Source organism: Octodon degus, unplaced genomic scaffold, assembly GCF_000260255.1.
Source record: "Octodon degus isolate 3935 unplaced genomic scaffold, OctDeg1.0 scaffold00029, whole genome shotgun sequence".
Classification (NCBI taxonomy): Eukaryota; Metazoa; Chordata; class Mammalia; order Rodentia; family Octodontidae; genus Octodon; species Octodon degus.
The window spans coordinates 1,598,493-1,611,517 of NW_004524605.1; the positions used below are offsets into that span (position 1 = coordinate 1,598,493).

The window sequence follows — 13,025 nt, forward strand, 5'->3', positions numbered from 1 at the left end:
GCTAGAGGCTCAGGCCTCCTCTGCTCTAGAGCCCAGAGCTCCCTGGCTGCCCATGTGTCACACTGACTCTGTGTCTCTGTGTCATTTATCCTCCTCTGGCCGCAGGTAAGGAAATCGAAGTAGCAGGACTGGGGAGGGGAAAGGTGGGCAGGAGGGCAGGCGAGGACACTGGTTCTCCCAGGTAGCCCATGGGGCAGAGGCCTGGGACCAGCCGGGCAGGATTCCAGACGTTTAAATAGACAAGGGAAAGGAAGCTGAGGCCCAGATTATAGCAGGAGAGACGCTCCTTCTCTGGGAGATGTTCATGATCCGAAACACAGCGGACTCCTGTATTTACATGGTTGACTTTCTTTGGGGGTTTGTCTTATAGATCAAGGACTTTAAACAGCTCGCACACGGGCATCTTTTTAGAAAGGCTGACTGTCACAATCTGCTTGTCAAAAAGCTATCACAGGCTCACAACATACTGCGACAGAAGGTGAGGGGCTCTAAAATAGGTGCTTGAAGCCAGGGCAGAAGCCCGGGTGAGAGCAAGGGGCCTGATATGCGTGAAAGCCGTAAGACAGCGCGGCCCCGAGTCTCTTGGCTGTTCCCCCGTGATGTTTCCACGAAATAAAGAAATGGCAGTGGATGTGCAGAGCCCTCTCACCGGAGCGCTTCCCTAGGTTCCAGTGGTGTTACGCATCTTCTCAATTTGTGTACTTTTTCTAAAGTACATGTCTGTTCACATCCTTTGCCTTTTTGAATTTGCTTATCTTTCTGATGCTGAATTATAAGAGGATTTAAAAAATATACATTCTGGACTTAGTATCCAAGAATATGTAGCAGGTTTACCAGATACGTGGCCTGCAAACATTGTCTCATTCTGTGGCTTGCATTCTCACAGTAGAGGCATCGATACACAGATGTTTTCATTTTCAGTGGGTCCTACTTGTCTAGTTTCACTTTTATCACTTGTGCTTCTGGTGTTTTATCTAAGAAGCTGTTGCTGCTAGGTCACAAAAATGTATTTGTATTTTTTCTTCCAGTTTGGAAGCAGATACTTTATTAACTGACCAAATCCTAAAAACACCATGGTAGATACCTTAGTTCATCCTTCTAATAAGCTTATTGATCTGGTCTTCCCTGTTTCCAGCATCTCCACCTTCCACAAAATGGGTGGTCTTTTTTTTTCATTCCACCGCGTGGAGATGATAACTTGAACTGCCACAGGAAGTTATTTGCTGCTTTGAAGCATTTTCCAACAGTGTAGATCTCACGAACCAGATCCTCCATGCAGATGATTCCATATTTACCAAGAGATCGAGCAGTCAATGAGTTATCCGTCAAGGCAATTCGCTTCTTCCTGATCTTGCTGTAGCCACGCTCGTATATTAGTTCGTTCACAGACTTCAGGTTTGGGTGCCCCATGCAGTACATGGCTGCACAATTCTCAGCATGCTAATTGAAGCCCAGTTGAGCTTAACGAAGGTACCATTGAAGGTTTGGCGAAGGCAGAGAAGCTGCAGCACCTTGTGGATCTTTGGGCTTGCACCTTTGATACCCCTGACCTGGATGACAAAGGCCAGTTTGGGCTCTGCAGGGACACAGAGGTCGCCAGCTTCTCTCGCCATCCTCGCCATTCAGATCTCAGTTCTTTACTCCTTATGACAGTGCCTGGCTTTTCCATAGATGAGTTGCCTTCTCGCCTTGCGAAGCGTCTTCTGGGCAAACTTTTTTCTCTGGTACTTTATTGTCTTCAACTCTGTGAAATGTCTTTGCTTTTTCTTCAGGGTTTCTGGCACAGCAGGAACCTTCTTTTTCTGCTTATTTTCTTCTCTTCTACACCCTCCATGGTTCCAGCTGGAAAAGAGCCGGGTGTTTTATTCTAGGTTTCAGCTCGTCACTTTGAGTTTTAGATCCAGTTTCCGTTTGTATGTAAGGTGTGAGGTAGGACTTGAGCTTCATTGTTTGCATGTGGATACTTAGTTGTTTCAGCAGCATTTATTGAAAAAAGCATTTTTTTCCCATTAAATTGTCTTGGTACTCTCATCAAAAGCCAATTAACCAGATGTAAAAATTAGTTCTTCACTCTTTATTTGAGAAAAATGTATACTTTTTCTTTTTGGCCTTTTCATTATAGTTCAGTTTATTAGAACACGAGTGCGTCCCACAGCGTTCACAGTCCTGCGGGAAGCTGGTGCGTGTTCCTAACACATCTTAGCTCCTCCTTCGCCCCCATCCACTCCTCCTTACATCCTCCTTCACCCCCATCCATTCCGGATCCCCTTCCAGCCTTTGCTCGCGTCTGCGGCACACAGCGCTCATGTTCCTTGTGTGGAGTTGGTGCACGGGCAGAATGTTATGTAAAATAAATCAGAAACACAAGTTTCCGTATCCCATGGTCTCCTGTACACGAAACCCAGAATAAAAGTAGACAGCAAATAAAAGATCATAGAAAAGAGGGAGACAGACAGTTCTCAACTCTTAAATCTAAGCCGTCGCTGTTTTCTCCTGATGTGCTGGGATTGCTCCGCCTTGCTCTCTCGGACAGAGAAGTGGGAAGTGTTGCGGTGGGGAGGCAGCAGTCACACCTCGCTCTTTCTAAGGTTTTGTTCTGTGGCCTCTGCAACTTTTGGGCCTGATTTGAAGACAAGTTACTCAATTTCTACAATCCTGATAGGGGTTTCTGCGCATCTGCAGAACGGGGTGGCAATGTTGCCATCTTCATCACCTGGCCCGTGAATGGCAGCCGCCTTTGAACTCGCCTAGAGCCTCAACTTGCTTTATCTTTTGCGGTTTCCAGTGGACGTGTTGTGCACTTCTTTCATTCAATTTATTCCCAAGGGGTTCTTCTTAATATTATTGTAAATGAAATTGTTTTCTTAATTTCATTCTCAGAGCATTTATTGCTGGTTTATAGAAAGAGAATTGGTTTTTATATAATCGTCTTGTTGCCTGCAACTTGGAGGCCACTGTCGTGACCGTCCGCGTGCGCGCTGCCCATGACGCGCACTGGCTCAGCCAGGCTCTCCTTGACCGCCTGTTTCCCCGTCTGTCCAGTAAACCGCTGCTCTTCTGCCTCTGCCAATACCACTGCCCACCAGCCTTTGCTAAGCACTAGCTGATGCCGGGCTCTGGCTGGTAGGTGAGGACACTACTGCTGAGCTGTGTCCCTCGTCCCTGCTGCTGTCCTGTGTGTGACAACACCCTAGGATATAACTGCTGGACAGTGTGATCCAGTTAAGTTCTGGAGCCGCCACTGCGCAGTTCGCCAGTCCTTGCAGGTTGCTCCTTCCCCAGAGGGCTCGTGGCTATCCTCATCCCTGGTCCTGTTAAACTCCTCACTGGCTTGTTTCCAGCGTATTGTTACTGGCACTGTGGACCTCTCAGCCGCCGCCTCCTCCGCCTCCTCCTGAGCATGCTGTGCCAAGCTCTCTGCTGATCTGACAGTGGTCTTGGGCGTGAGTCTCCCGAGGCGGTGTCTCTGCTAAAGCCTGAGCATCTGGGCGGTCGCTGTAGCACTGCGCAGAAGTAGGGCAGGAGCAGTGGCCTGTGCCTCCCAGAGATGCTTTGGCCTACCGGTTAGTCACTAGGTGGGGATGGTAGCCACCAGTCTTGCGTCAGCTGTCAGCATGGGCCCACTGCCACTCGAGCAAGCTAGGAAGGACGTGCAAGTTTCCTGGCCTGCTGCACCTGTACAGAGCTCGCGCCTACAGGGCGTGGTTGGGCGTGTGAAAGGAACCCTGTGGAGCCACAGCCTTGGGCCAGGCCAGGGTGTGCGGTGAGCCCCATCTTCTTGACAGGAAAACTGTTACCCGAATTAGGTAGGGAGTCAAAGAGACGTGTTATTCAACATAGATTTTTGTTGTTCTTACCAAGATTTAGGAAGTTACCATGAAGTTTTCTATTTGTTGTATTGGCCTTAGAATAATTTCCAGTGTCTTTAAACGATGTCGAGGGCCGGGGAGATAGCTTAGCGGCACAAGCGCTTGCTTGGCAGGTGCAAGGTCCTGAGTTTGATTCCCGGTACCAAAAATAAATGATGTTGACCACTTAAGTGATTGTTTTATTTAGCAACCTCTTCCCACCACAAGTTTCCATTGGCCATATTTTTGTAAACAAGTACAGCATGTCCACTTACGGCCCTGCTGTCCACCGCTGATTCTTTGCAGGTAAGTAGCCTCAACAGCAACCAGAGCGCCTGCAGAGGCTGGAGTAACTACCTGCGGCCCTGGGCAGGGAACATTTACTGAAGCATTACTACATTCACTTGCTGCTCTTTGTATGGAGAGCAGCATTAGAAAATTATAAGAAGACAGGTCAAGAGTCTGCAGTCCAAACTACAGGAAAAGCCATCGTTGGTCAGCTTAGAAAATCATTGTCCTCTATTCGGACTGTTTGTGGTAACTGAGGGAGGTTGTATTTGCTTTTTCATACTAGGGACTGAGCCGAGGAAACTCTGCACTCTACCTCGAGAGCTTACAAACAGGGTCTTACTAAATCACCCAGGCAGGTCTTCAGCTTGTGGTCCTCCTGCCTCAGCCTCCTGAGCTGGGGTGACAGGCATACACCACTGTGCCAGGTTGTAACTGTGCTTTTAAATTTAAATATTTAGGAGCTATCTTTTTTCATTTTAAATCAGCAGCTCTTTTTATGTCTAACTTTAGTAATTTCAACTTTGCAATCTTCTTATGCTAAACTGTCTAAGCTTTCCTCCCCTAGGAGAACAGTGTGGTTAGATTTGGGTTGTATAAATGTCTTCTACCTGCCAGTTTCTGCTTGTCATGTTCGTGATAAGTTTTGCCTTTTTGGCTCAAGCAGCTCTTCCGAGGGTCAGACTTGCATGCCGGAGGTGCCGGCTGCATCTGTGTGGACTCGGTGTGGCTGAGGGGCGGAGGAGGCCAGGGCCGGGCGGGCAGAGGCCAAACAGCGGCTCCCTGCCTGCCGTGCTCCCTGCCTGCCGTGCTCCCTGCCTGCCGTGCTCCCTGCCCAGGACTGCAGCCGTCTCCTTCGGGTGCCCAGAGGTTGCAGAGCACGTCGGCTCAGAGCCTCTGGGCCTGCCAGGGGATGCACGCTGGGCGAGGAGATGCGAGCCGCTGACCTGGGTGCTGGGCTTCACCAGCTGCCTTCCTGTCTCCTAGCACTGCTTCAAAGGACACTGCATCTGGCTGACACCCGACATCCTCAAACGGGACGGCAACTGGGGCGCCTGGACCCCCTTTGGCTCCTGCTCACGCACCTGTGGCACAGGTGTGAAGTTCAGGACCCGCCAGTGTGACAACCCACAGTGAGTGGCCCAGCCCTCCCGCCCTGAGTAGCAGCTGAGGTTCCCACTGGCCCTCGACCGCTGGCTTGCAGCAGGCTGTGATGGCCGCTCCCTGGCGAGCTGGAGCCACTGGTCACGACCAAAAGTGCGAGGTCAAGTGACCCTCCCTCCCAGCCCCAGCGTGGGAGGCAGTTGCGGCTCAGTAAGACGTCTTCTCTGTCACAGCCGGGAGACCTTGTCCCCTGGTCCGTGGGCCTGAGCCTCCTCCTGCCCACCCCAACCTGCAGTCCACTTTGGACACTGTCTTTCCCCGCCTTGGGCAAGGAGAGTAGAGGGGAGGTGGGACGCGCACGAGGGAGGGGGTCTCTCAGTCCCCCAGATGGCTGGGAACCTGGGCAGGCGCTGCTGTAGCCGACTGGCGATTTACAGCCACCCCAGCCGCATTTCCTCCTCCCTCATCTGCGCGGCCACCCCACGGTACTCCGGTTTCCTCGCCCACAGACGCTTTTCTTTTCGGCCACCCCAGCTGCTGGCTGCTGCGCCGCCTCCCCCTGCGCTCAGGAGCCTGGCGCCACGCAGCGTCCGGGTGGAGGAACCAGGGCCGATGGGTGCGGGGCAGTGGGCAGCTGGCTCCCAGGGAGGCGGTGGGCCTTGCACGGTGCCCACAGAAGGCCCCCGGGCACCATCTGGCACACACATGGTGGGGCCTTCAGCTTCTTTTGTCCTGTCCAATAGATTTGGATTAACAGAAGTAAAATATTTTGGTTTCTCTGAAAACACTGAAAGTCTGGAATTCCACATAAAAACCTGAGCAGATTTCTAGCTTCTAAATTGGCCGGTTGGGAGGGATCCGGACTCCCCTGCTCGTTTTCCTAGCCTGCTGTGCTTTCTCCGGCATTGACATCGAGGAACCAGACCAGGTGGCGGCTGCTGGGGGAGGCGCCCTGTCTCCATCGGCAGGGCAGGCTCCTGTAGCCAGGCTGCCTGTGTCCGTCGGCTCCAGCTAGAGCCCTCCCGCCCTCCCGCCCAGGGCCACAGGCTGCCGTCCGTCCGTCCTGGGCAGGATCAGACTGGCGCAGGGCCCTCAGGTTCTCTCTGTGTGCCTCTGGGTGTGGCTACACTTGCGGGGAGAGCACTGGCTTGGTCGCTTTCCTTGGCTGAGCTGAACCCCTATTCCTGAGGCTCGAGGACCCCCTAAAATTCCCCCCGAAAGGCAGCTCTTCTGGCGCCACCAGGCAGCAGAATCCCTGCTCTCTCCTCCAGTCCCGCCAACGGGGGCCGCAGCTGCGCGGGCCTGGCCTATGACTTCCAGCTCTGCAACCCCCAGGACTGCCCCGACACGCTGGCCGACTTCCGCGAGGAGCAGTGTCGCCAGTGGGACCTGTACTTCGAGCACGGCGATGGCCAGCACCACTGGCTACCCCACGAGCACCGTGATGGTGAGCACGTGGGAGGGCAGCGGTGTGCTCCGCAACCGGCCGGGGGGTGGCAGGGCCGGCAGGGTCCTGTACCCCGATGCCTGTGAGGCAAGGCGGTGACACTGGGCCGAGACCAGGGCCGCCCCAGCAGGTGTGGCCACTGCAGCCCCTCTGGGGCTAGGACTTGGGGCTGGTACCAGGTTACCATCCCAAAGGTGGCAGAACACAGGGCTCCAGGAAGGCTGCTGGGGGGAGGCCGGAAGGGACCGTCCTCTTGCCATCGCCATCTGGTGGCAAGCTGGGGTTGTGTGGCTAGCCAGGCCTTGGGTCAGTGGTGAACCTTCGCTACCAGTTGGGACCCTCAGCTATGAGTGTCATGGATGCCTGTGATCCCAGCTCTCTGGAGACTGAGGCCAGACGACCACAGTGCAGGTTCTTCCTAGGTGGGGCAGTGCAACTCTGTGTCAAAAAAAAAAAATGTGAAAGGGCTGGGACTGTACAGCTCAGTGTAAAGGGCCCGCTACTGAGAAGGAAGAGAGACAGAGACAGGGAGGCATTTTGGCTGACGAACCTGACAAGTCAGGCAGCATCAGGCCTGGAGGGCCTTGGGGGGCTTGTATGGTTCCCCCTTGGCTCCAGAACTCCCAGCCTGAAGGAAACCCAAACCCACAGATGCTCAGGCCCCTGTGCCAAGAGTGGAGCCTCTGTGTACAACCTGCACACAGCCCAGTACTGTGCATCATCTCGGGACTGTTACAGTACTTACCACTGTCAGTACTATGTGAGTTTTTGTTGTGTGTTTTGCTTAGGATATGATGACCCAGAAAAAGCCTGTATGTGTTCAATATAGAACAATTTTTTTCTAAATATTTTTGATCCACAAAGTCCAAACTATAGATGTGAACTCCTTGGATAGAGAGGTAGGCTGTGTTCCATTTGGGTCCCTTTCTGTGGGGACCTGAGACAGGATGAGGGCAGCCTGGTCCTTGTGGTCATCCAAGAAGGTTAATGGAAAAGGACTCTTTAAAAGGAGATTCAGGGAAGAGGCAAGGTGGGGGCTTGAGACAGCCACAAGGACATGTGATCCAGAGCACCCAATTCTGGCTGGCTCTGTCCAGAAAAGTCTCAGGTAGAGAAAGGGAGGTGGCTGTGTTCTACTTGTTCCCTCTCTGTGCCCAGAGGGTAGGCTGCATGGAGCAGGGGGACCTAGGAAGGCCCTGGGATCTCTCCCTCCTTGGGTCTTATCTTGCACGGAGGCATTTCGCCACTTCCCTTCCAGCCAAGGAGAGATGTCACCTCCACTGCGAGTCCAAGGAGACCGGGGAGGTGGTGTCCATGAAGCGCATGGTGCATGATGGGACACGCTGCTCCTACAAGGACGCCTTCAGCCTCTGCGTGCGTGGGGACTGCAAGGTGGGTGCCAGGGTCTCTTCCCCCAGCATGCTTGGACAGGATGTCTGCCACGGTGCCTTGGGAAGGGGGGGGGACTTGCCACAGCTGTCACTCCACTCTCCCCCCATACCAGGGGTCCCAGACTTGAGTGTATCAACAAACTCAATACCTGGAGCTTGGGGCCATCACCTCCGAAATTCTGGTTCCAAGGTCAGCTTGGATCCTTGCTGTGCCCCAGCTGATTCTGACACATGAGAGGCACAGGTGAAGGGCACGGTGGGGTCACCTCCAGATGACCCCACTGTCAGCTGCCAAGGTTGTGAGCCAAAAAGACACTGAACCCAGAAAACCTACTGCACACCCCAGCTTAGCAACACAGTGCTCTGTGGGGTGGCGTTGCCCCGCCCAGACTCAAGGGGGTGACCAGAGGTGGCCAGTACTGCGACGGCTGCTACTTCCCAAGACGGTCAGAGTCTCGTTCAGCCCAGCAGAAGATCACATTCCAAACTGGAGGCAGAGCTGCGATGACTACATGCTGCTCTCGTGGAGCCTGAAAGTGAAGCCAGCCATCTACACATCCGTGGCTTCTTCAGGCTGTCACAGAGGACAACCACGGGTGTCGGCCCACAGTAGGAACCCTCGCCCCAGAAGCAGGGCGCACCTCTGCTGGAGGCTGCGTGGACAGGACCGGTCGTAGGCACTGGGCCTACGCGGCACCCTGGGGTGTGGCTGCAGAGAGCCCTGGAGCAGGGTCAGGCAGCAGGGCCCTGCAGGTCTGCTCACACACGTGTGCCTCAGGAGGACTCAGGAAGTGTGGCCGCGCAGTTGGCTGTGGGACAGGAAGCCAAGTACTCGGAGTCAGACGGTGAGCCACGAGACCTTAAGCTATGGAGGAGCTGCGTGACAACACAGGGAAGCCAGTGCCCCTGAGAGAAGAATTTATGACTTACAGTCCCTGAAGAGGACACAGTGTGCCACGCGGGGCCACCTGCATAGGCAGCAGGTGGAGTCAGGAGCAGAAGCAGGGGTGCAGGGAAGCAGAGACCACGGCCTTTGAGAGGTTTCCTCGGAAAGACCACGCCGACCACCGAGGCTGGGAGGGCCTTTCGGAGCTGTGTTGATGTTGAGGATTAAAGCAGAATAAGATAATATTAATGGGATAGATAAAGGCAAGCCGCATAGATAGAAAAGGGGAGGAGACAGACAGGAGGCAAGTGGGAAATAAAACGCATCCGTCCTCCCAACGTATGTAAATGTGAAACTCCTTTTAGAAAATTAATACTGGTAAAAGTAATAATAATGCTTAAGTGGATTCCGTCAATCAGAGAAGATCAAAATATAGTGACTCATGACTTACAAGTGAAGTGACGGCCGAGAGGTAGGAGAGCAGATGCTCACGCACGCTTACACACACACACACACACACACACACACATATACACACACTCTCACACACACAGATGGGAAACCAAAAGAGAATCCAGCATTAAATAAGGCCATGTGGGTCATTTTGATTTTTAAAGGGGCATAATTCAATATCTTGATAAAAGTAATAACCTGCCATCAAATATGTTATTTAAAAACTGCTACAAAAAAGTGGAGAGCTGGAGTCGGCTGGTTTCTCCCAGCCCTCTGGTACCAGGCGCCAGTCCAGGGCCTCGGTGACAGACCGCAGCGCCTGACCCGGCCGGCCCATCTTCTGTTTGCTTTTCTTCTGTTGCTGTAACAAAACAGCTAAGGCTGAGTCGTGCACAGAGAGAAAGGACCGCCTAGCTCTCAGCTTGGAGACTGAAAGCCCAGGACTGCGCAGTCCTGTTGGTTCAGGCTCTGATGAGCGTCCCCATCTGGGTCCCAGTGTGGCAGAGGAGCAGAAAGGGAAGCCAGCAAGGGCAGAGGCCTCAGGCTCCTCCGTGAGACCAGCACTCTCTGCTTCCAAAGACGGTTCCCTGCGACGACGTCCATGGCGGCTGCATCTCGCGAAGCCTCCGCCACGCACACCAAGGACCACGTTTCAGTGTTTGACCCCGTGGGACACACTCAGGCCACCCACACCCACCCCGTGGCCCAGGAGCTGCACAGAACTCGCTGGCAGCAAGCAGTGGGCTCAGGACTAAGGCTCAAGGTCTCGTGTGGCTCACTCCATCGCGTGGGGATCCAGGACGGGATGGGGTTGCTGGGCCCCAGGACCTGCATGCACCTGGGACCCCTCCCTCCACAGCTGCAGAGAGCGGCTACTCCCAGGAGCTCTGCGGACTGAGAAACCTGGAAACCGGAACACGACTGCCCTCCGTGAGTGAGAGCAGACTCTCAGAGTGCGCCTTCCCACCTGCCCGTGAGGGGCTTCTCGTCCTCCTCTCCCTCAGTTCTCCTTGTTGCCTCTACCTTTCACAGAGCTCCGACCCTGCCAGGGATTAAAGCTCCCCCAAGGCCGCCTCCTCTCCTCCCCTCAGCCTGCAGCAACGCGGCTTCTCTGATGCAACAGAGCACGAAGCGATTTGGAAACAAACTCCAGAGCTGGACACGTGCACCCCGTGGGCCAGCCAGGCTTTTGGGTTCTCGGCTCCATGCATCTCCCCTTGGTAAAATTTGTTTTCTCAAGAATCACTGCAGTAAACATGAGTATGTTCAGTGGGGTGTGGTGGCACACGCCTGTAATCCCAGCGCTCAGGAGGCTGAGGGGGAGGATTGCTGTGGGTCTGAGGCCAGCCTGGGCTACGTAGTGAGTCATGAGGCTATACTGCACAGCAAGACTTGTCTCAGAAAAACAAACAAACAACAACAAAAACCAAGTACGTTCATCTTGATCATTTCATTCCCTGGACACTCCCAAAAATAAGTCAGAAATTAAGTCAGGCTGAGCTTGGTGGCACACCCTGTAACACGAGGCACATGGGAAATGAAGAGGAAGGCTGCAGCTCCAGGCCAGCCTGGACAAATTGGCAAAGCTGTCTCGTAATGAACAATAGAAAGGGCTGAGTAGTTCAGTGGTAGAGCCCTTGGGTTCAACCTCCAATACTGCAAACAAAAACAGAACAAGGGAAGAAAAAAAAAGGATTCATGAAAATACAGTCCCATAAAATCACAGACCATGAGCTTCTGTCCACACGCCCGGCGTGAAGAGGCAGCCGCTGCTCTGCAGCCCCTTCATGGTCCTGAGCCCTGAAGTCCGCAATGCAACAGCCAGCAGTGAAGGAGCAATGGGTGAGGCTGGGCGTGCAGTGTGGCGTAGAGCATCCTCCCAGAATGCGCCAGGCCCAGATTCCGTCCCCAGAAGGAGTCCCTCCGAGGTGCTGATGGGAGTTTTTCAGGAGACCTGGCCGTGGGCCTCCTAGCGGCCGGAGCAAGGAGGGCAGCGACCGCCATCTCTGGAATGGCTCAGCGGGCTCTTCTCCGTGGAGCGCCAGGGGGAGTGACTCTGGCAGCCTGCCCTCGCCCTGCTCTAGCCCGGGGACAGAACTTCGTGGGCTCTTGTCTCTGCCAGCTGGCTCCAGCAAAGCGCCGTCTCCACGCTGTACAATCATTTGAGCTCTTCGCGTGGCAGTGTGCTGAATGACGGCTTGAAAGAATGAGGCCACTCCGAGCCCTGACACCTAAAGACAGACTAAACAGATGCTGCCTTCTGCAAGCGAGCGGGGGTGCGGTCCCCAACGGTACCTCAGCAGGAGCCACTGTGCGTGGAGGGAGAGGCCAGCTCTGCGACTCACAGGCTGAAGGACAGAGGGCTCTCGGGAGGCCAGGCCAGAGCCACGCGTCCCCACGCTCATGGTTCCGCCAACACCTGGGATTGGAGCCGTGACCCGAAGGAGGCTGTTAGGAGAGTTTGCATGGGAATAAGGGGAGCAGTTGGTGGATTTCCAAGAGGAACCCCGGGGTGGCCACAGGGCTGCCGCACTGAGAGCCGCTTACAGAGGAGCAGCGCCGTTGTTTAGTGGCCTCCTGTCCTGGGCGGCTCTGTGGATTGAAATGACCAGTTGGATCTCTGACTTTCTAACGCAGTTCAGCACATAGGGTTTAAAGGAAACTGGGATTTTAGAGAAAAAGCTGGAGAATTTGCACTTCAAGCTCCTCAAAGCTTTGGAGTTTAGCTGGGGTGGGCTGCATGCCCTGCTGCCTGGGCAAGTTCACACGTGGTCCTCACCCATTCTCTGTCCTACCATAAGCCCTCTCCACGGCGGGTCGCCCCCTCTATCTCAGGCCCTGCTTTGGCGAGCTGCCTCACCCACAAGCTAGCTAAGCAACCCGCTTCCTACATCAGGGCAGTCTCGGGCGTGTGACCCTGCTTGCTGGGCAAGGTGGTCAGTAGGCCACGCTTTCCTGGGACACAAACTGAGGCACAGTGAGAGCCACTGAGGTTGCACTCCCCTCCCCCTCATGAGAACTGGGGGGACGAATGCACAGCCCATTGGCCACAGGAGGGGTGGATGCCATCCTGGCTGGGAGCGTCCTGGGTCATGAGAGGCGGGTGCACATGGAGAACAGTATCTCAGCGCTCCCTGTCACTCACCCCTGCAGAAGGTGGGCTGTGACGGGGTGATCGGCTCCAGCAAGCAGGAGGACAAGTGTGGCGTGTGCGGCGGGGACAACACCCACTGCAAAGTGGTCAAAGGCACGTTCACGCGCTCCCCCAAGAAGCTCGGTGAGTGAGCCCACTGCGGCCCCCCACACGTGGGCGTGGCCCGCATCGCCCTTGGGCCCTGGCTGGGCTCTGGGGGTAGGCAGTGGGGGCTGGGGGTCGGTGGAGGGAGGATCCCAGGCTAGCCCTGCCCTCCCGTGGTGGGCACGGAGGAGGGTGGCCACAGGGAAGGAAGGCACGTGCTGGCTGGGCCTCAGAGGTCAGGGCTCCGCAGGACGCCTCACCTGAACTGACAGGAAACCAGCCTGTTCCTGCTCCATCCCCCTCTCCTGCTGCCAGCTCGGTCTCAGCAGGGCAGCAAGTCAGAGCTGGAGCCTGGGCCCTCTTGGCTGTT

The 13,025-nt window shown here is 54.8% G+C and overlaps 1 protein-coding gene across 1 annotated transcript in view; it reads left to right on the plus strand.

Annotated features, from left to right (window-relative positions):
- Adamts2 (ADAM metallopeptidase with thrombospondin type 1 motif 2) overlaps window positions 1–13,025 on the plus strand; it is a 261,890-nt gene that overhangs the window by 228,745 nt on the left and 20,120 nt on the right. The window contains exons 14-17 of the mRNA XM_023713091.1: window positions 5,124–5,269; window positions 6,512–6,687; window positions 7,946–8,079; window positions 12,571–12,694. Of these exons, the coding sequence (XP_023568859.1) occupies window positions 5,124–5,269; window positions 6,512–6,687; window positions 7,946–8,079; window positions 12,571–12,694 (580 nt within the window). The remainder of the gene's footprint in view (window positions 1–5,123; window positions 5,270–6,511; window positions 6,688–7,945; window positions 8,080–12,570; window positions 12,695–13,025) is intronic.